General features: G+C 40.7%; 1 protein-coding gene across 6 annotated transcripts in view; it reads left to right on the top strand.

Annotated features, from left to right (window-relative positions):
• The window catches only part of ktn1 (kinectin 1), a 184956-nt gene that overhangs the window by 72811 nt on the left and 89946 nt on the right, over positions 1-22199 (top strand). For all 6 annotated transcript variants that reach the window (XM_073039890.1, XM_073039887.1, XM_073039893.1 and 3 more), the window contains one exon: positions 4101-4650. In XM_073039890.1, the coding sequence (XP_072895991.1) occupies positions 4128-4650 (523 nt within the window). In that variant the 5' untranslated portion in view covers positions 4101-4127. The remainder of the gene's footprint in view (positions 1-4100; positions 4651-22199) is intronic.

Below are 22199 nucleotides of genomic sequence, written 5' to 3' on the forward strand. Positions count from 1 at the left end.
AACGTTTTTCTTAGTGTATAGTATATATTTTACCTTTCAATGCATATAAAACACTTAAGAAATGTACGTATTTCAATAATTAAACCACTGTGTTGCTTAGTAATAATTCCAGCTTTCGTCGGGGCAGGGCCTTTCACACGCTCCCATCAAAATTGTTCCGATTGTTGACTGACTGTAGCCTAACACTTTTCCAATGACCGATGGTGTTTCACCTCTTTCCAATCGCTTTATTACTTCCACCTTATTTTCAGTCGTTATCGTGATTATTTTCGTGAACAGAAGCACTGCGGATTCAGAGCTGCACGCCGGGTCCTAATGTCCACCGCACTGAGACGGGTTAAATAAAGTCCGGAGTTCCACTAGGTCCTAAAGACCACCGCATTGAATCAGGTTAAATAAGGGACTTGAACATCCACGTTTTTTGGTATCTGCGGGGGTTCTCGGAATCAGTCCCCCACGGATAAAGAGGGCCGACTGCGCTTTAGAAATTACCTAGGGCTCCACATAGCCCTCTATTTTTCTAAGCTTCATGTACCTATCCAAGAGTCTCTTAAAAGAGCCTATTGTATCTACCTCCACCACCGTTGCCAGCAGCCCATTCCGCACACTCACCACACTCTGCGCTTTTAAAAAAAACACAACAAAAACTTGCCTCTGACATCTTCTCTGTACCTACTTCCAAGCACCATCCTGGAAGAGATTTTCACCATGTTAGCTGATAAAGATAATTTTTTTAAAAAAAAAGTAACCTAGTAGCTATTTTAATCTGAGGCTGCAGATCCTCAGTGCAGGAAATCTTGTTATCAAATATTTTAATTCTTCTTTAGACATGAACAAAGCTGCCCTACCCTTTCTGATTATCCAAAATAGCAACCATTCCCATATCTTTCCTTGGACTCAAAATTACATTGTCTAAGTTCCTGTTTACTTACATCTTAATAGATTGGCTGCCACATTTTCTACTGACTTTTATTTTGAAAGTCTCATCCTTCTGTTTGTATTGGTGTTATGGCATGTTTGCACTAGCTTTGTACATCTTGTCAAACATTTGTATAAGCAGGACTAGGTTATGTCTGCTACTATTTCAATAATAAGTATTCATTTGACAAATGTGAATTCATGCTCTCTGCTGCAGTTTTGCTTTTATTATGAGCTGTACATTGAGGGGAAATTATTACAAAGTATAGTTCACTCTAGTCAGTCTATCATTTGAATAACTGGATTTACATAAAATTTGAGGCATTGACTTGGAGCATTTTAAAAGCTCTGATTACTGGTATTCAATAAATAGACTTGTTGAAGTAATGGAAGAGCAAATTCTATTTTTACAACTTTTCCTTTTAAAGTGTTAATTGACTAGTCACAACTGCTTGTCATGCTTATTCCAGAGAGGATTGTTTGACCACCGCATGATAGTTTGTATTGAAACGGAGTTCGGATTGGTATAATCCTATGAAGGTGACAGCTGTCGAAACCAATTGAGAAATCAAATTAGAGCACGCTAAAGGTGACCCCTCCATTGCACTCCTTTGGGTTACAGAAATTAGCCCTTGTAGGGTCCACAAAGCTCTACCAAAATTCTGTATATGTTTTTAAGTAGAGGCGAGAAAAAGTAAATAATAAAATGGGTCTTTTGATGCTTGTGCAGATGGTGTATCTCTGCATTATGAAAAATTGCTCTTCATTCTGCGAAGACAGGCCATACCATAATGCGGGTGATGTGTAATTTGTTTCATTGGTGTATTGGGATAATGAAGGGTTATTGAGGTAACGAAGATTATGGGGCTTACAAAGCACTGAACAAAGAGCATTAAACAAAATGTTTGTTTAATCAAAAATAGCTTAAGTGCTATTCCCATCCCTGAGATACTAAGACAGGTAAGTAAATCCATAATCAAAGAGGAAGCCAGCAGATGCTGGAAATCCAAAGCAACACACACAACATGCTGGAGGAACTCAGCAGGTTAGGCACCATCTGTGGAATGAATAAACTGTCAGCTTTTCGCACTGAGACTCTTCAGGACTGAGAAGGATGGGGGAAGATGTCAGAATAAACAGGTGGGGGGGGAGGAGGCTGGCTAGAAGGTAATAGGTGAAGCCAGGTTGGTGGGAAAGGTCAAGGACTGGATAAGAAGGAATCTGATTGGAGAGGAGAGTGGGCTATAAGAGAAAGGGAAGGAAGAGGGGACCCAGGGGGAAGTAATAAGCAGGTGAGAGGAGGTAAAAGGTCAAGAGTGGGGACTAGGGGAGGGTGCAGAATTTTTCTTACTGCAAAGAGAAATCTATATTCATGTCATCAGGTTGGAGGGTACCCAAATGGAAAATAAGGTGATACCCCTCCATCCTGAGCATGGCCTCGTCTTTCACAAGAGGAGACCATGGATCGACATGTCTGGATGGGACAGGGAATCGGAATTAAAATATTTGGCCACAGGGAAATTCCGTTTATGGTGGATGGAGTGGAGGTGATTAATGAAACAGTCTCTGACTTATGACGGGTCACACAAATGCTGAGGTTGCTTTGGACACAATAGATGAGCCCAGTAGATTCACAGGTGAAGTGTTGCCTCACCTGGAAGGACTGTTTGGGGCCCTGAATGGATGTGAGGAAGGAGATGTATGGGCAGGTGTAGCTCTTGAGCTGCTTGTAAGGATAAGCGCCAGCAGGAGGGATGAATGGACAAGGGAATTGTGTAGGGAGGTGATACCTGTGGAAATGGGGATAGGGAGGCGATGATAGTGGGATCAATTTGGAAATGACAGAAGCTGCAGAGGGTGATGTGTTGGATGCAGAGGCTGATGGGGGTGGTAGGTTATACAGGTAAGGACAAGAGCTTTATGACTGTTAAGACGGCAGGAAGGTGAGGTGAACGGGAAATGGAAGAGATGCGGGTGAGGGCAGCATCATTAGAGGAGGGAGGGAAATGCTGTTCTTCCTGGGAACGGATGTGGCGGAGGCAAAGGAACTGAGAAAAGGGTATAGCATTTTTACAGGAGACCGGGTAGGAAGAGGTATAGTCAAGTTAACCATAGGTTTATTAAAGGTGTTGGTTGACAGTTTGGCTCCAGAGATGGGAGAGAGATCAAGAAAGGGAAGGAAGGTGGTGTCCAAGATGGACCAAGTGATTTTTAAGGGCAGGGTGAAAGTTAGGAGCAAAGTTGATAAAATTGACGAGCTCAGGATGGGTGCACGAGGCAGCATCAATGCAGTAGTCAATATAGCAGAGAAAGGATTGGAGTTTTAACGAGGAAAGCTTCGAACATGGGCTGTTTACGTAGCCGACGAAGAGGGAGGCGTAGCTGGACCCATGCAGGTGCCTGTGGCTACCCTGTGTGTAGGTCTTGTAGCACCTTTTTTGTTGGTTTGTTGGGTGGTAGAGTTGGTCTCCTGACTTGGTGTGTCTGAGTAGTCTTGCAGCCTCTCCGGACTCTGAATTTGGGGATTGCCAAATATTATGTGGATTTTCTGGTGTAGTCTGTTTTGTCGTGTGCTTTTGTGATATTCTGGAGGAATGTTGTTTCATTTTTTAACTGCATTGCAGTTGTGGTTTCTAAATGACAATAAACCAAAATTCAATTCAATGCTGGAGAATTCAGCAGGTCAGGCAAACATCTGTGGTCTCAGTCTGCAGCATCAAATGTTTTTTCCTCCCTATAGATGCTGCCTGACCTGCAGAATTCCTCCAGAAATTTGTGTGTGTTACTTTGTGTCCAGGTTTTCCCCATCTTTAGGACGTCTTTTTACAAAATCTTCTCTTTGATTAAATACGTATGTACTTGTCTTGGTATCTCAAGGATGGGAAAAGCACCTAAACTATTCTTAATTAAACAAACATGGATTTTGTTTAATGTTCATGTGAATCATGAGATAGTATGCTGCAGATATTGTCATTGTGTTTGCTGCTTTCAAGTAATCCTCTTTTTGATTTTGGTCACACTTTGCACATTTCTGTGTTACATCTCTGTTTCTCAGGTTTACTTTACTGCAGGATAGCCACACTACTTTGTTGTGGGGTTCAAAGTAGTAACATAAGTCAGAAGGATGTTTTATTTCATTTTGTGTTTCAAAGAATTGATTTTGTTATTGATTTTTCTTTTAGATATTACAGTAGACATAAGAAGCACCCATGGAATTTTACGAGTCTCAGTATCTCCTCCTTATTATCCCAGCTGTGGTCATTGCCATAATTTTCCTGTTCTTCTGGCTGTTTATGAAGGAAACTTCATATGATGAAATACTTGCTAAACAAAAACGTGAGGCAAAGCCGGTGTCAGCAAAAACTGACAAGAAGAAAAATGAAAAGAAAAAGAATAAGAAGAAAGACAATGCAAATGGTAACATGCATGAATCTGACTCGGAAAGTGCAATACGAGACTCGGAGTTGGTAGATGTGTTAATGCCTGATGAAGAGAGGCCTGTAAGTATTTCATCGTCTGTAGGTGAAATTTCAACTGGATTAAAAGAAAGAAAGAAGAAAGATAAGAAGCCATCAAGACATTTATCTGAGGAAACTTTGGGTAAGGATTTTGAAGCATCAAAACATGCTGCAAAGAAGAATGAACCAATACCAGTTACCAAGCAACCTACTCCTCCAGAAATTTCAAGTTTTAAAAGAAAGTCTGGACAGAAAAAGCAGAAGAATGACACAGGTAAAAATATTTCCTTGTCTCCTTTCCCACATTCACATTTATTTATGCTTTATATTCTTTACAGCTGCAGTTTGTACTTGTATTTATTTCTGATGTTAGCTTTACTAAATTGGCAGAGTTGATTAGGATGACTCAACAAATCATTTGGATTTTATTTTCCACAAAATCCAAATCTCTTTGCAATTTTACATAAAAGCCTTAATATTATGTGTCTCCCTACACTTACCTGTCCTGTCTCCTCTCATCAAATTAATAAAAATATAGTTTTCAAGTGTGAAATGATAACTTTGGTGCTTAGTTATTCAATCTCCTTATCTGATATTATGGCTAATAGTGGGGATATCATGCAGAAAGATTATTTGGTTTGAGTATTAATAATGAATAAATGGAAATAATCCACGGCAGTAAATTAGCCATCTGTTTGGGCCTTGTGCTTAAATGGGTTCGGCAGCGAAGCCAATATGTACAGCATGAACATGCCTAGACTTCTGTGTCATTTATGTGAATACAGGCAGTCCCCGGGTTATGAACAAGTTCTGTTCCTGAGTCCGGCTTTAAGTCGGATTTATACGCAAGTCAGAACAGGTACATCCGGTATTATTTAGCATCAGTTAGTCAAATGTTTGTCTTAGTATATAGTATATATTTTGCCTTTCTATGCATATAAAACACTTAAGAAACATATGTATTTCAATAATTAAAACACTGCGTTGCTTAGTAATAATTGTAGCTTTCATTGGGGCAGGGCCTTTCACATGCTCCAGTATTCTCACTTTATCCTTTACCTGTATCCTTTAAAGTTGTTCTGATTGTTGACCGACTGTAGCCTAAAGCTTTTCCAATGACCGATGGTGTTTCACCTTTTTCCAGTCGCTTTCCACTTTATTTTCAATCGCAATCATTTTTCATCAATGGAACAGAAAACTGCGGATTTTATGTTCCACTGCTGAGCAGCAGTGAACCGTCTGATTGGCCTATCAGAGTTCTTTTTAGGAGCCAGTTAACTTGATCAGCATTTCTGATCTGGCTATTGTTCATGATCGCACTGAATAATTAAAAAAAATACTGCAGCAGCCGCGGGCGGCGGGTCTTGTGCTGCTCTGGGTCCTAAACTCCACCCATACTGAGAAAGGTTAAATGGGACAAGTGGGGGTGGTGATGACTGGAAAAGGCGGGGGAGTCGAGGTGAATCTTGCTAAGAAATATTTAAGCCAAATACAAAGTTACACACTCAACACAGTGTTAACGGCAACGACTTAAAATGGCGGACGATGTTCTCCTCCCTCGGTCCATAAGTAAGAGTTGTCTGTAAGTCGGATGTTCGTAACTCGGGGACTGCCTGTATGTACTTAGGAAGTATACAAAGGTTGCCTTCCTTAAAAAGTGTTGCATTTCCTGTTGTTTCTAACCAGAAATTATAATGAGGAGGGAAGAAATTTTTTCCTGAACTAATCTGTTATTTTGCTAATAGAGAAGGTAGTAGTAAATGCTGGATAATGACAGGCAAACTTGAGGAAGAAGAAACAGATAAGAGCAGAAGGGGTGTCATCAGGGCAGCTCGTTTTGACTAATGGGTGTCTTTGTTCTTGTGGCTGCAGTGGAGAGTAAGCAAGATGTATCCAGATACATTTAGCATCAATGGTTTTAATGTAGCACAACTTTACTTCGTGTTTGTGCTGTTGCTATTGTGGCAGCACTGACAGTTCATCATTCAAACTGTAAATTCTTTAAAAGCAGTGCTAAGAAATGAAAAGAGGCAAGGTAAATGTGAATGTTCATTGATTTCCTGGATGTTGCAACACAGTAGATAGAGAATTAAAGAACTCACATAGTATACTTGTCTTCATCAATTGAAGTGTCGAGTATAAAAGTCACATTGCAGCTGTATGAAAATTTGGTTAGGCCACAAATAGGATATTGTGTGAAGTTCTGGTTGCATAACTGGAAAGATGTAGAGATGTTGGAAAGGTTGCAGAAGAGGTTCACCAGGATTTTCCCTGGAATAAAAAACATTAGCTGAAAGGCAAAATGTTTTTCACTGTTCTAGATGTACCTCATATGCTTCCATCTAGTTACCTCTCAGCTTCGATTGCTCCAGAGAGAGGCTGGGTAAACAAGAATTAACTGGATTGAAATGTACTGATTATGGGGGGGGGGAGGAGTACCAGAGCAATTTTGTTTTTTTTTAGGTAGTTACACATTAGTTGGTGCACTGTCACAGTTTGCCTGGACTAATTTTGGAGTGCAGATTTTCTTTGCTCTAGCCAGGATGTTGTGTTTTGTCCCTGAGTCTTAGCTGCTACATGTGCTTTGTTGATTCTTGATTTCTCATCGTGTGAACAGGGGTTATTGATGGTAGAGTGCCCAGTAGGATGGAGAGCAATTGGTGGTTCAAACTGAACGCAGTTGCATGTGCATAAACCTTTGCATCTGCATTTAGGATTGTGCCCTCATTGAGACCAGAGGCATCCTTGGAGCTGTCACCTTATGTTTTTTGCTCAGCTGTCCAACACCAACTGCCTCTGGATATATAGAGCATGTGAGCGTTTCAAAAAAAGGTGGTTTTAAGGTGCATTAAGATTGATAAACCCCTAGGGCCTGTTCGAGTGTATCCCAGACATTGTGGGAAGCAAGGGAAGATGCTGCTGGGCCCTGGCAGGGAAGATTACATCTTGGCCTCAAACGAGATATTAGAAGACTGGAGGGTAGCTAATGATGTGCTTAGAATAAAGAAGCTTGCAAGAAAATGTTGGAACCACAGGACAGTGAACCTGACTTCAGTGTGGGAAAATTAATGGAGTGGATTGTGAGAGATCGATGTATCTGTATATGGAAAGACCAGTACTGAATAGAGAGATTCTACAGAGCTTTGTGCATGGGCATTGTATCAGGAATTTGAGTTTTTGAAGATGTGACCGAGAGAACTAATGATACCAAGGATGTAAACGTCCACTTGGACTTCAATAAAGTTGTTAATGAAGTGTTGCACAGTAGACTATTTTGAAATATTTGCTCACATTGGATTTGGGTGAGCTCACCCATGGCTTGATGGAAGGAGTCAAAGGGTGGCTGTGGAGGGCTGTTTAACAGATTGGATGCCGCTGACCGGTGATGCAGTGCAGAAATTGATGCTGGCCCCTGTGGTTTTTCATATATATTTGCAGTTTGAATAAGAATGTAGGTGCAATGATTGATAAGTTTGTGGATAACACCAATATTGGAGATCACTTTGAGGAAGTTGGTCAAAAATAGCAGAAGTTAAACCAGGGCAGGCCATAAATTGAGAGCAAGGGATACATCACTGAAAATGACAATACAGTAAGATCGGGTGGTAAACATGTCTAGCACATGCTGTCATTTGTCAGTACATTATGTACAAGGTTTGGGTTACAGTGCAAAAATAATTGGATTGCACATTGCATATTGTGCATTTGTAGTAACTGTTCTATAAGAAAGATGTGACTAAGCTTGAGAGAGTGCAGAAGGATGTCGCCAGGACAGAAGGCTTGAGTTACAAGAAGAGAGTGGATAAGCTGGTACTCTGGAGTGAAGGAGGCTGAGGGGTGACCTAACCAAGAGTTTGATAACACGATGAATAGCTCAGTGAAGGTAAACTGATCAATCGTTTCCCTAGGGTAGTGGTGCCTAAAACTAGATGGTAGAGGTTTAAAATTTTGGGGGGGGGGGGGTTAAAAAGGTGTTGAGAGGCAAGTTCTTCCAACAGAGGGTGGCAGGTATATAGAAACATAGTTTTGAAATGCTTAAAGAGAAACACTCATTAGAAAAACAAGATTTTTATTGGTATTTACAGATGCGACAATATGTTAATAAGACGCTTAAAAATGTAACCTAGGCAAATACATGCTTGATAGAGCTCTTTAGAAAAGCATATAATTCAGATAATGGTAGTAGAATCATTTCAAGCATGTATAAGGGGTTGTCAAATCTTAAAACACATTCGACTTCATACATTAAAACAAAACGGGAGAAGGAAGGAGGGATAATTATATCTGAGGAAGAATGGACAACAATATGGAGATATCAATGGAAGTGTACCAATTCACAGAAATGGAGGGAGTTTGGATGGAAAAACTTCATAAGATATTTTATTACACCCTCTCAGAAATCCCAATATGATGGTAACCTCCCTGTTTGCTGGAGAAATTGTGGAAATCAAAATGCAAATCATTATCATTTTTTGGGACTGCCCTGTTATCAAAAACTATTGGAGGGGGATACACAATGCCCTACAAGACATCTTTAAATGTGAAATACCCTTGGAGAGTAAGACCATATATTTTGGATATATACCCAAGAATGGTTGAAAAGAGATAAATATTTAATGAATATACTGTTGGTGGCTGGTAAAAAGACTCTTACTAGGAAATGGTTATCACAGGAGAGCCCAACTTTAAATACATGGATGGAAATTACAATGGACATTTACAAAATGGAGAAGATAACAGCATCTGTTAATCATAAGCTGGAACAATTTGATTCATACTGGGAAAAATGGTTTAACTACATAATGCCTCATAGGCCTGATTTTATTCTCACAAATCAATGAATCTGTTGTAAAAAAAAAATCACTCCCTACTTGTACATAGTTCTTTCCTTTTGCTTGTTTTTTCTTTCCACTCTTTTCTATAAATGTATACCCCAGATAAATACTTTGTGGAGATTTTGTGATATATATGATTATATGATATATCTGTACAATGTCTGAAATATATCTTATGGAAATCTTTGTTTGATGAACTTCAAAAAAAAAAATTACAAAAAAAAAGAAACTTAGAAAACCTACAGCACAATACAGGCCCTTCAGCCTACAAAGTTGTGCCGAACATTTCCCTACCTTAGAATTTCTTGGTGTTCACCTGGCGGAAAATCTCACCTGGTCCCTCAACACCAACTCCATAGCATAGAAAGCCCAGCAGTGTCTCTACTTTCTGCGAAGGCTGAGGAGGAGTCCATCTCCCACCCCCCATCCTTATCATATTCTACAGGGGTTGTATTGAGAGCATCCTGAGCAGCTGCATCACTGCCTGGTTCGGAAATTGCACCATCTCGGATCACAAGACCCTGCAGCGGATAGTGAGGTCAGCTGAGAAGATCATCGGGGTCTCTCTTCCCGCCATCACGGACATTCACACTACACGCTGCATCCGCAAAGCAAACAGCATTATGAAGGACCCCACACACCCCTCATGCAAACTCTTCTCCCTCCTGCTGTCTGGGAAAAGGCACCGAAGCATTTGGGCTGTCACGACCAGACTATGTAACAGTTTCTTCCCCCAAGCTATCAGACTCCCCAATACCCAGCGTCTGGACTGACAGCTTACTGCCCTATTGTCTTGTTTATTATTTATTGTAATGCCTGCACTGTTTTGTGCTCTTTATGCAGTCCTGGGTAGGTCTGTAGTCTAGTGTAGTATTTTTTTTGTGTTGTTTTCACGTAGTTCAGTCTAGTTTTTGTACTGTGTCATGTAACACCATGGTCCTGAAAAACATTCTCTTGTTTTACTATGTACTATACCAGCAGTTATGGTCGAAATGACAATTAAAAGTGACTTGACTTGCCCTCTATTTTTCTAAGCTTCATGTAGCTATTCAAAAGTCTCTTTAAAAAAAAAACCCTATGATATCTGCCTCCACCACTGTTGCCAGCAACCTATTCCACGCACTCACCACTCTCTGAATAAAAAAAACTTACCCCTGACATCTCCTCTGTAACTACTCCACAGCACCTTAAACCTGTGTCCTCTTGTGGCAACCATTTCAGCCCTGGGAAAAATCCTCTGACTATATACATGATCAATACCTCTCATCATCTTGTACACCTCTATCAGGTCACCTGTCCTCTTCCGTTGCTCCAAGGAGAAAAGGCCGAGTTCACTCAACCTATTCTCATAAGGCATGCTCCCCAATCCAGGCAAAATCCTTGTAAATCTCCTCTGCACCCTTTCTATAGCTTCCACATCCTTCCTGTAGTGAGGTGACCAGAACTGAGCACAGTATCCAAGTGGGGTCTGACCAGGGTCCTGTATATGAAATGAATTGCCAGGGGAGATGGCAGAGGTAGGTACAATTCTGATTAGAAGATATTTGGACAGGTACATGAATAGGAACCATTTGAGTAATGTGGACTAGACAGAGGCAAATAAAAGTAGTTAAGATTGCATCTTGCTCAGCATGGATAAGTTGGGCTGAAGGATCTTTAACCATGCTGTTTAGCTCTGATTTCAGATGTCACAGGATTGAAGGGCTTCAATCTGATGCTTTGGTTGCTTTGCATGTGAATTATTTGTCAGTCTCTGTTTATGTATACTTCATTAATTTTTTCCCTATAAATGCCTGCAAGGAAATGAATCTCAAGATAGTTTATGGTAGCATGTAAGTACTTGGATTATAAATTGACTTTGAACTTGCTTCTTTCATTATGCCGCCTTTGCTTTCGGCACGTGTGGCTTTTGTTGTAGTTTCATCAAGCTGGAACTTTATTTTGAGGTTACAGTTGGTACTAACTGTCTGCACTCGTGTTTGAGCCAACACTTTTTAAAAACTTGGTAACGTGTCCCCACTGCTATTATTACTGTATCTAAGTGTAGCAGATGGTGGTGAATTCTGGGTTTCTTTGTAGACTATGCCATTTAATGCAATGTTAGCCTTCTCCAGCTGACATCCTTGTTGGGAAGATGGCAAGAGTGACTGCCTCACAGTCCTTTATGATTATAAAATGGACTTTGAGTTGACTGGATTAAATTGATGTTGGGAGGTCTGTTTTTTGCCTAAATTTGGTGGGTGATATAATGTTGCATTCATTACCACATAGACTGTTTATTCTATGAGCTTCTTGTAAGTGGAGAATTTCGTGACACACTGGTGTTATGATAATAACTATATAACAATTGCAGCACGGGAACAGGCCATCTTGGCCCTTCTGGTCCGTGCTGAACGCTGACTCTCACCTAGTCCCACTGACCTGCACTCAGCCCATAACCCTCCATTCCTTTCCTCTCCATATACCTATCCAATTTTTTTTTATAGACAATATAAAGAGAATAAAATCACACATAAAGACAAAGGAATACAAGTTACAATGCAGGAGATTCTAATTAAAAGCTACAGCAAAAGGAAAAGTTTTAAGCCTTGATTTAAAAGGGCTTAAGTTGGGACAGACTTCAGGTCATTCCAAATATGTGGAGTATAGTAAATAAAAGCTGCTCCACCATATTTAGTTTTAATCCTGGGGAAGGTAAACAACCCGTCTCAGAAGACCTGAGAGCTCGGGAAGGTTCATAATGCAGCAAGAGATCAGAAATGTACTTTGGCCCTAGACTGTTCAGTGCTTTATAAACCAGTAGTAATATCAGAAAGGTGATAATAAATTAATCTTAATCAGAAGTGGCTGACTAGACTACTTCAGGAGACTTAAAGTTGCAAGAAAAGGCTGGAATAAAGCTTTCAAAATAGTTTTGTGATCTCTATTTCTGATTTTTAAGTTGCATATTGTTCAAATAGCAATTTTTAAATTTCTTATCTTCCATTGTGAGATTTGAACTGATGTGTCTGGGTTGATAGTCTCCTGGGTTATGAGTAACTTAATAGCTAAGCCACCATGTCCTACAGCAACCAGTGGCAATAACTTGTGGTTAAAAACCAATATTATTTAGAGAGAATAATGAGGAGCTAGATTTTTTCCCCCAGTCTAACTGCATCTCTTTTGTTCTGTCTAAAGGTTTAAATGAATGGGTTGTTATGTGATCCAAAGCCCATCTATTTAAATGATTTTATTGCCAGAAGCATTAACAGCCAGTAGTAACATAGAAACATAGAAATCTACAGCACATTACAAGCCCTTTGGCCCACAATGTTGTGCTGACCATGTAACCTACTCTAGAAACTGCCCAGAATTACCCTACTGCATAGCCCTCGATTTTTTTCTAAACTCCTATCTAAGAGTCTCTTAAAAGACCCTATTGTATCTGACTCTACCACCGTCACTGGTAGTGCATTCCACGTACCCACCACTTTCTGTATAAAAAAAACTTACCTCTGATATCCCCCTTGTTCCAAGCACCTTAAAACTATGCCTCCTCATGTTAGCCATTTCAGCCCTGGGAAAAAGCCTCTGGCTATCCACACGATCAATGTCACTCATTATCTTACACACCTCTATCAGGTCATACCTGAACCTCCATCGCTCCAAGGAGAAAAGGCAAGTCCACTGAACCTATTCTCGTAAGTCATGCATTAGGTAAGGAAGGCAGTAGTTTAATTGTGGATTCTTTTAATTTTAAATAACCAAATAAATAATTGAGCAGAATAGCTTTAAAGGTCATAAACAAGAGCAAATCTGCAGATGCTGGAAATCCAAGCGACACGTACAAAATGCTGGAGGAACTCAGCAGGTCACTTGCATCTGTGGAAAAGAGTACAGTCAACGTCTTGGGCTGAGATCCTTCATCAGGAGTAGAGGGGAAAAACATGAGGAGTCAAGAGTTAGAAGTTGGTGGGGGGGGGAGGAAAAACCGGGAGGGGTCGGAAGTTGATTGAAAGGGATACAGAGCTGGAGAAGGGAAAATCTGAGAGAGGACACAAGGCTTTGGAAGAAAAAGGGGGAGGAGCACCAGATTGAGGTGAAGGGGCAGGTAAGGAGATAAGGTGAGAGGGAGTGGTGAAGGGGGAAGGGGATTACCGGAAGTTCAAGAAATTTGATGTTCATGCCATTAGGTTAGAGGCTACCCAGACGGAATAGAAGGTGTTGCTCCTCCAACCTGAGCGTGGCCTCATTGTGACAGTAGAGGAGGCCATGGATTAACATGTTGGAATGGGAAACGGAATTAAAATGGACCGCCACTGGGAGATCCCAGTTTTTATGGTGAACAGAGCATAGGTGCTCGCTGAAGCACTCTCCAAATCTGCGTCAGGTCTCACCAATATACAGGAGGCCACACCGAGAGCACCAGATCCCAACAGACTCATAGGTGAAGTGTTACCTCATTTGAAAGACTGTTGAGGGCCCTGAATGGTAGTGAGGGAGAAGGTGGAGAGGCAGGTGTAGCACTTGCGCTGGAGGAGGGATGACAAGGGAGTCGGGTAGGGAGTTATCCCTGTGGAAAGCAGAAAGTGGGGGTGGGGTGGGGGAGGAAAAATGTGCTCGGTGGTGGGGTCCTGTTGGAGATGGCAGAAGTTACGGAGAACTATATACTGGATGAGGAGGCTGTTGGGGTGCTAATTGAAGACAAGATGAACCCCATCCCTGATGGGGTGAGGGCAGAGATGCGGTTGAGGTCAGTATGATAGTGGAGGAAAGAAACACCTTTCTTCGAAGGAGGAGGACATCTCTTTCGTTTGGGATTGAAAAGCCTCATCCTGAAAGCAGGTGTGGTGGAGACGGAGGAATTGAGAAAAGGCGATGGCATTTTTACAAGTAACAGGGTGGGAAGAGGTATAGTCCAGGTAGCTGTAAAAGTCAGTGGGATAGACATCAATAGATAAGCTGTCTCCAGCAACAGAGACAGATCAAGAATGGGAGGGAGGTATTGGAAATGGACCATGTAAATTTGAGGGCAGGGTGGAAGTTGGAAACAAAGTTGATGAAGTGTAGCTCTGCATGGTTAAAGGAAGTAACACCCATAAAGTCCTTAAGTGTTCAGGATGGTTTTGTGCAGGCTATGATAGAATTGCTCTTAAATAATCAGCCTAATTTAGTTTGTTGTCTGATTGTGAGAATATTTATCTATTAGCAGTCTGAGCATTAAGTTCGTGGCAGTGCTTAAAAGGGAGGGAATTGCAACTGCTGAGATTCTACATTTGGGTATGGTTGTCATCTGCATTGAATAGTCTTGGCAAATCTGTCAATGGAAGGTATCCAAAAAGAATTTATGGAACAGAGATGGTTTAAATGCTTGGGAGCTGTACTTGCTTAAAAGCAGCTGCAGCCAACTAACATATAGTCATATACCTGTATGGCAATGACCAAAGCTAATGCAAGCCTCTGGAAATGGATGATGACTGAATAAAAGTAAGAAATAAAGGCAAAGTAATGATTCAACATTGGAATCATTTACAATACAGGAAAAAGATAAGCCAGAAATTTGAAGGAAATTATCAGAGGATTGCATTGAAGGGGAAAAAATATCATTATGAGTACAAATCTCCAATTATGGTGGTTTCTACCCCAAGTCTTTTTAAGAAATAGGTGTGTATATTTGCCGAGGACTAATTATAAGGTGTTCCATTTGGAAACTTTGAAGACATTGCACATTCCATTCCTTAGAGAGAAGTGAGAGTAAAATTGAACAATTGTACCCCAGCAAGGTTAATGTGTGTATTGGAGGTTACTTCATAATTAAAGAGGGTGCTGAAATACCTCAAATGTTCAGCTGATTTCAGATGGCCAGCACGTATTTTTGAAAAGTAATTTAGTCTTCACAAACCAGAATAAAAGTATAAAAAACTGCAGTCAAGGTTATAGAAAGGGAAATTATTTTTTTTTTTTAAAAGGCTTCTGGTTTTAACTTGGTAAAGCCTCTCATGACAGGCTTTTAACTTGGGCTGAATCTCACAAAATTAAAGGCAGATCAATACCATAATTTTCAAATTATGAGGGATGAGTTAATATTCTAGTTCCTAAATTGTTGGGATGGATCTAGTTATTTCCTGAAAGGCTGCAGGGATCTGTATTAAGACTGAAATTGATTGTATCCTTTGGGTTTAAAATGGTTGTGTGTCAAAGGCTAATCACCTCAGTCTTAGGAGTTCCTCAGCACTTTGTCATCTTTGGGTGTTTTATTATTGAATTCCAAATTTTTGTTCTGTTTAGTATGGTGTTTACTTTCATTAACAAATCCACAGATCATAAATGATGTGCACACCATTCAGACTTGGGCTAATGGGGAGGTGTGGATAATATGGATGTTACTTCCCATTTGAGTTTGTTTCCTAATTATGGTGAAATTCCAGTGATATCTAACGCTATAATTTTCAATGACTTTTTCTGCATTGTAATCTCTTGTGATATCACTGAAAGGCATTTATTAATGTACATTGAACCCTGAATAACCATTGGCTTACCTATGAGACTGTCTTGGCAGTCTCATGAGATTTTATCTTTATAGTTCAGTGTTGGATTCAATCACATACTCTTAGATACACACATCCATTTCTTGAAACTGACTGTTTCAAGAGAGCTGTTCACTGACTGGTATTTCCCTTAACTATTTTTGCAGTACCTTTTTGGATTAATGTGTTTTCCCTGAAACAGGCCCTTGCTTAAGGAAGTTACTTACACCTTATAGCTTTATAATGGATCAAATCTTAAAACTTCATTCTGGCTACTGTGAGCATCAAAAATCCGGGTTAGTCTTGCTAAAGTGTCTTTGTTCCTTATTAAATATAGGTACCTAGTGACCCTGCCACAATAATAATTGTCGAGATGCAGTATGATCAGTTGTGTTGATGCTGTCTTCCAGTCAGTGACATTAAAGCATCCAGCTAAGTAATTGCCTTTTTAAAAAAAAAACACTTGCACCTTGGTGAGGATTGATTGAATTAACTGAATTTCTAGCTTAGCAAAATTACATTTGCACAGAGATTGGAAACTGCTGCTCTCTTTGGAAACTGCAAAGCCAAGAGAGGATGTGAATTTTTGAGGAGACAGGAGAGTAAGTTAAAACAACAACACACACAAAATGCTGGTGGAACACAGCAGGCCAGGCAGCATCTATAGGGCGAAGTGCTGTTGATGTTTCGGGCCGAGACCCTTCATCATTTAGAGGCAGGATGCTACATTAAGATAAAAAATCTGTGCTTAAAAATATTTTTTTTTTAAGCAGATCACTGATCTTGTGATGAAAAGTAACATAACTGTTTGTTCTGCTTTATATGTGCAATGAAACTTAGCCCTAAAAACATGCTGCTTAAAACTGTAAATGAACTGTTCTGTCTCTCTGATTGAGAGGTTGCTTCTTGATGTTCATCAGCTATTTGAGAGTTAGCAGTTCATAGAACTGGTTGTTTACAAGCAAGCTACCTTCATTCATCCTGTGCCTTTCATTTAAAGTTGTACTAATTGGCCATCCTTTTCCATCTGGCAGTTGGTGCACATTTAATATAATAATACTAAATGACATTCTAAAGATTTTTCTGTGGATGTATTACGGTACTTTTTATTACTATGATTGTTTCTTTTGAAGTATTAAGATTTTTTTCAATATACTTCAATTTAGAGTTTTCAGTATCAAGTGGCAGTCTGGCATTATTCCTCCTTTCTGGAATGTGGTTTCAGAGCAATATTAATATCCTGGGATCAGTGCTCAAACCTGTTCATTGATTGATGAATATAACATGCTTGCTTTTAAGAAATGATCTATCTGGTAAAGGAGATCTGTTGCATCATTGATGTATTTTAAATGCTTTTTGCCAATAGGCCCATGAAATCAAAGCTCAGTTTAAAAATAAGTCTGAAACGGTTTTCCTTGGAGATGTAAGTACTAAGGAGTTAAATTTGGAAATTGTTAGTGTGGTTTTGACAGTGATGGGTCAGGGAACTCTATGACCCTGCATATTATTACAAGTTAATTGGGAATAGAAAAAATTAATTTGCACCACTTTTAATCTCTATTCTTAAAGACCAATTAGTTGCTTCCTACTTCAATCCCACTAATCCAACACGAAAGCAGATGATGGTAGAAAACTCAGTGCACATCAAGGCAGTATGACTGGAAATGGAAGTATTGTTTGTTTGGGTCAAAGATCCTTCATCAGAACTGGAACAGTGCTTTTATTTCTCATTCTATAAATGCCTCACCTGCTGAATATCCTAGCATTTTCTGCTTAACTTGTTTTTCAGCATGTGTGGTCATTTTTGATCTCATCATCAGTTTTATTTTAAGTGGTTTTTTTTGGTCCTTCTGTCAGAAAGTCTATTTCAATGTTTAAATCCAAGTTTAATAATAACCATAACAATCAGTGAAAAGCTGCCAACTAGGGCTTTCAACCAGAGTGCAGAAGACAACAAACCGTGTAGGTACAAACAGAAGAAATAATAAATAAATAAGCAATAAATATCGAGAGCATGTGATGATAAGTCCTTTAAAGTAAGTCCATTAGTTGTGGGAGCATTTCAATGATGGGGCGAGTGAAGTTCTCCCCTTTGGTTCAAGAGTCTGATGGTTGAGGGATAGTAACTACTTCTGAACCTGGTGGTGTGAGTCCTGAGGCTCCTGTACCATCTTCCTGATGGCAGCAGCAACAAGAGAGCATGTCCTGGGTGGTGGAAGTTTGTGATGATGCTGCTTTCCTGCAACAGTGTTTCATGTAGATTTGCTTAATGGTTGGGAGTGCTTTACTTGTGATGGACTGGGCCATTTCCACTACTTTTGTTGGAGTTTCCATTCAAGGGCATTGGTGTTTCCATACCAGACTGTGCTGCAGCCAGTCTACTCTCCACTGCACATCTATAGAAGTTTGTCAGAGTTTTGGATGGCATGACAAATATTCACAATCTCCTAAGGAAGTCAAGGCGCTGCCATTCTTTCTTCATCATGGCACTTGGGTGCTGGGTCCAGGACAGGTGCTCCAAACTAACAACACCTGGGAATGTTAATCCTTTCCACCTCTGATCCTTCGATGAGGACTGTCTCATGGACCTGTGGTTTCCTTCTGAAGTCTATAATCAGCTCTTTGGTCTTACTGACATTGAGTAAGATGTTGTTATGACACTTCTCAGCCAGATTTTCAATCTCCCTCCTCTATGCTAATATGTAAAGCGAGTAGAGCAGGGGGACCAAGCACACAGCTTTGTGGTGCACCGATGCTGATGGAGATTATGGAGATGCTGCCAATCCGAGCTGACTGGGGTCTGCAAGTGAGGAAATCGCAAATCCAATTACAGAAGGAGGTTTTGAAGCCAAGATCTTGGAGCTTATTGATTAGTTTTGGGAGGATGGTATTGAATGCCGAGCTATAGGCGATAGAGCATCAAGATGTATGTGTCTCAACCCATGTGTTCCAGGGTTGAGTGAAGAACCAATTAGATGGCATCTGCTTTGGATATGTTGCTCTGAAAAGTGAATTGGAGTGGATCTAAATCCCTTCACAGGCAGGACTGATGTTTCATCACCAATCTCTCAAAAATCTTCATCAATGTGGATGTGAATGTTAATGGGCAATAGTCATAGTCACTATGTTCTTGGGCACCAGTATGATTGAAGCCTGTTTTAAGCAGGTGGGTACCACACACTGAGGTGAGAGGTTAAAGATCTCAGTGAACACACCAGCCAGTTGATCAACATAGGTCTTTGATATTTGGCCAGATACCCCATCTTGGCTGGATGCTTTTCAAGGATTCACCCTCTTGAAGACTGCCTGCAGGTCGGCTTCAGAGCCTGAAATCACAGGATCATCGGAGTATGTGGGAGTTCATGAGGGTTCCTCGATATTTTGACAGACAAAGCAACCATAGAAGGTATTGAGCTCATCTGGAAGCAAAGCTTTGTGGTCTATGTCACTTGATTTAACTTTATAATAGGTGATAATATTCAAGTTGTGTTACAACTGTCGAGTATGCTTCATTGATTGTAATTGTCATTTTGCCAATGTGATGGCTTTCCAGAGGTCATACCTGGACCTCTTGTAACTTTCCTGGTCTCCAGACTTGAATGCCTCTGATCTAGTTCTCAGCAGATTTTGGATCTCATGATTCATTCAGGGCTTCTGATTGGGGAAGACTCTGGATGATTTTGTGGGGCCACATTTGTCTTCAGCTGTTTTAATAAAGCCTATTACAACCATGGTGTATTCATTCAGATCCACAGAAAAATCCTTTGTGTACCCTCTTCTCTTCCTCCTACAACCACCTCTTGTCCTGATCTCTGGAGCTTGCTGTTTAGCCACTGCCTGTGTGCAAGCCAAGTGATTCAATTTACCAAAGTTCGGTTTGGGCTTGAAACAGTAGGCATTCCTGATCTTTGTATAACAGTGGTTTAGTGTGTTGGGACCTATGGTGATGTTAATTGGGCAGGGATTTCTTCAAACAAGTCTGATTGAAGACTCTGACTATGATTGGAGACGGCATCATGCAGTATCTCAAGCACTTGGTTATAATTTGCTGCTGGTGGTAAACTGCGGTCAGAATCACGGATGAAATCTCCCTAGGTAAATAGAACAGATGGCATTTAACCACTAGATGTTCCAAGTCGGAGGAACATGAATTTGACAAAGCTGCCAAGTTGGAGCAGCGGTGAGAGTTTATCATGAAAGACACTACCTCCTGGTATGCTGGGAGAAAGCCATGTCTTGGTCAGACATAGAATATAACAATCTTCCTTTTTTTTTCTGGTACAGCAATCTTGCCCTCTGGTGCTCAGTTTTGTCCTCCGGCATCTGCACATTTGCACATAACAAGATGCTGGGTAGAGGAGGTCTCAACCCTTTGCATTTCAGCCTGGCTTGGAGTCTTTCTCCTTCCCCCACCTCACTTCCGATCATGGCAATGAACCTTCGTCCTTTTAAAGGTGCCGTACCTGTGTGGTCCAACGAGTCCTTCAGATGATCATGAGCTCTGATGATTAAGTTGATTTAAAAGTACATTGCCTCAATGAGTTGCCTCAATGAGTTAGCAATGAGAGGATTTCAAAAGAGATGTATTTAAAGGTATATTTAGAACTTTTGTCAGTAACCCACAGAATATTGCTAAAGATCACTGGTGCTATGGAGAAAATCTAAGAATTTAGGCCCTTATTCTTGCTCTGTCTTTTCGGTGACTGAGTTTTCAGGGGTGAACATTTGTCCACTATGAAGCTATATCTATCTGCATTTTCAGTTTGGTCTGTTTATAGGACAACGCAAAGGCATATCCTTTTGTTCTTGCACATTAATTTCTTCAGCAAAAATAGCATTATGATCCCAAAGTTTCTGATTTGTATCAGAATCAGGTTTATTATGACCAGCATGTGACATGAAATTTGTTAACTTAGTAGCAGCAGTTCAATGCAATACATAATTGAGCAGAGAGAAAATAATAGTAAATAAACAAACAAGTAAATCAATTATGTATATTGAATAGATTTTTTTTAAAACATGCAAAAACAGAAATAATTTTTTTTTAAAAAAAAAGTTAGGTAGTGTCCAAAGATTCAATGTCCATTTGGGAATTGGGTGGCAGAGAGGAAGAAGCTGTTTCTGAATCGCTGAGTGTGTGCCTTCAGGCCTCTGTACCTCCTACCTGATGGTAACAGTGAGAAAAGGGCGTGCCCTGGGTGCTGGAGATCCTTAATAATGGACGCTGTCTTTCTGAGACACCACTCCCTGAAGATGTCTTGGGTACTTTGTAAGCTAGTACCCAAGATGGAGCTAACTAGATTTACAACTGTTATGAACCCAGCCCCCTCCTTCCTGAGAATCGCAAGATCGCTATTAATTCGGGTCTGGGACCCAGGAAATGAGAGAGAATCCTCAGAAATACAAAGCAACGGATTTTGACCATTGTTCTTAGAGACACCTGTGTGGATTGCGACTCTATGCTACGTGCCAGCGATCAGGGCTGCGTGCACACCCTCGGGCAATGTGGGGTGGGGATTGTATCACCCCACCTTGATTGACATCTACAACTCTGCAAGGCAAGATAAAAAGGGGGCTGCAGGAGGCAGTACCCTAGCGACACACCAGAAGGAGACACCATCGCTCATCGCTCCTGTGATGACGGGAAGCTATTCGGGAGCCACATGTGGTTCGGTTCCCCTAGCCTGGGGAACGAGTGGCTGATAACCCCGAAAAGGACTTCGAACTGACAACGGGGAACCCACGTTCCCGATTCAACGATTTGAGTCCAAAAGGCTGGCAAGTTTATTTTCTCACCAAAAATTCTCTCTCTCTCCAACACGTGAAACCCAGCGGTCCCCAGAAGGCTAAAAGCCTGCATGAACTCCAGAGACTTTGATATTTCCATCGGACAATATTTTTACCCCTAGACAAACGATAGAGCTACTTCTTATTGTTGATTATTACTATACCCGCGCTTTAGATTGAATATTGACGACGTATATTATCTGAATGTTTGTATTAACCTTACTTTTGTGCCCCTTTATAAATAAAAACGTTTAAAAATAGTACCATCAGACTTCAGCGGACCTCTCTATCTTTGCTGGTAAGTGACCCAGTTACGAGGCTCATAACACAACCTTCTGCAGCTTCTTTCGGTCCTGTGCAGTAGCGCCCCCCCCCCCCCCCCCATACCAGACAGTGATGAAGCCTGTCAGAATGCTCTCCACGGTACAACTATAGAAGTTTTTGAGCATATTTGTTGACATGCCAAATCTCTTCAAACTCCTAATGAAGTGTAGCCGCTGTCTTGCCTTCTTGATAACTACATCGATATGTTGGGACCAGGTTAGATCCTCGGAGATCTTGACACCCAGGAACTTGAAGCTGCTCACACTCTCCACTTCTGATCCCTCTGAGGATTGGTATGTGTTCCTTTATCTTGCCCTTCCTGAAGTCCACAATCAGCTCTTTTGTCTTACTGATGTTGAGTGCCAGGTTGT

The sequence above is a fragment of the Hemitrygon akajei genome, chromosome 3 (genome assembly GCF_048418815.1).
Source record: "Hemitrygon akajei chromosome 3, sHemAka1.3, whole genome shotgun sequence".
NCBI classification, from domain to species: domain Eukaryota; kingdom Metazoa; phylum Chordata; class Chondrichthyes; order Myliobatiformes; family Dasyatidae; genus Hemitrygon; species Hemitrygon akajei.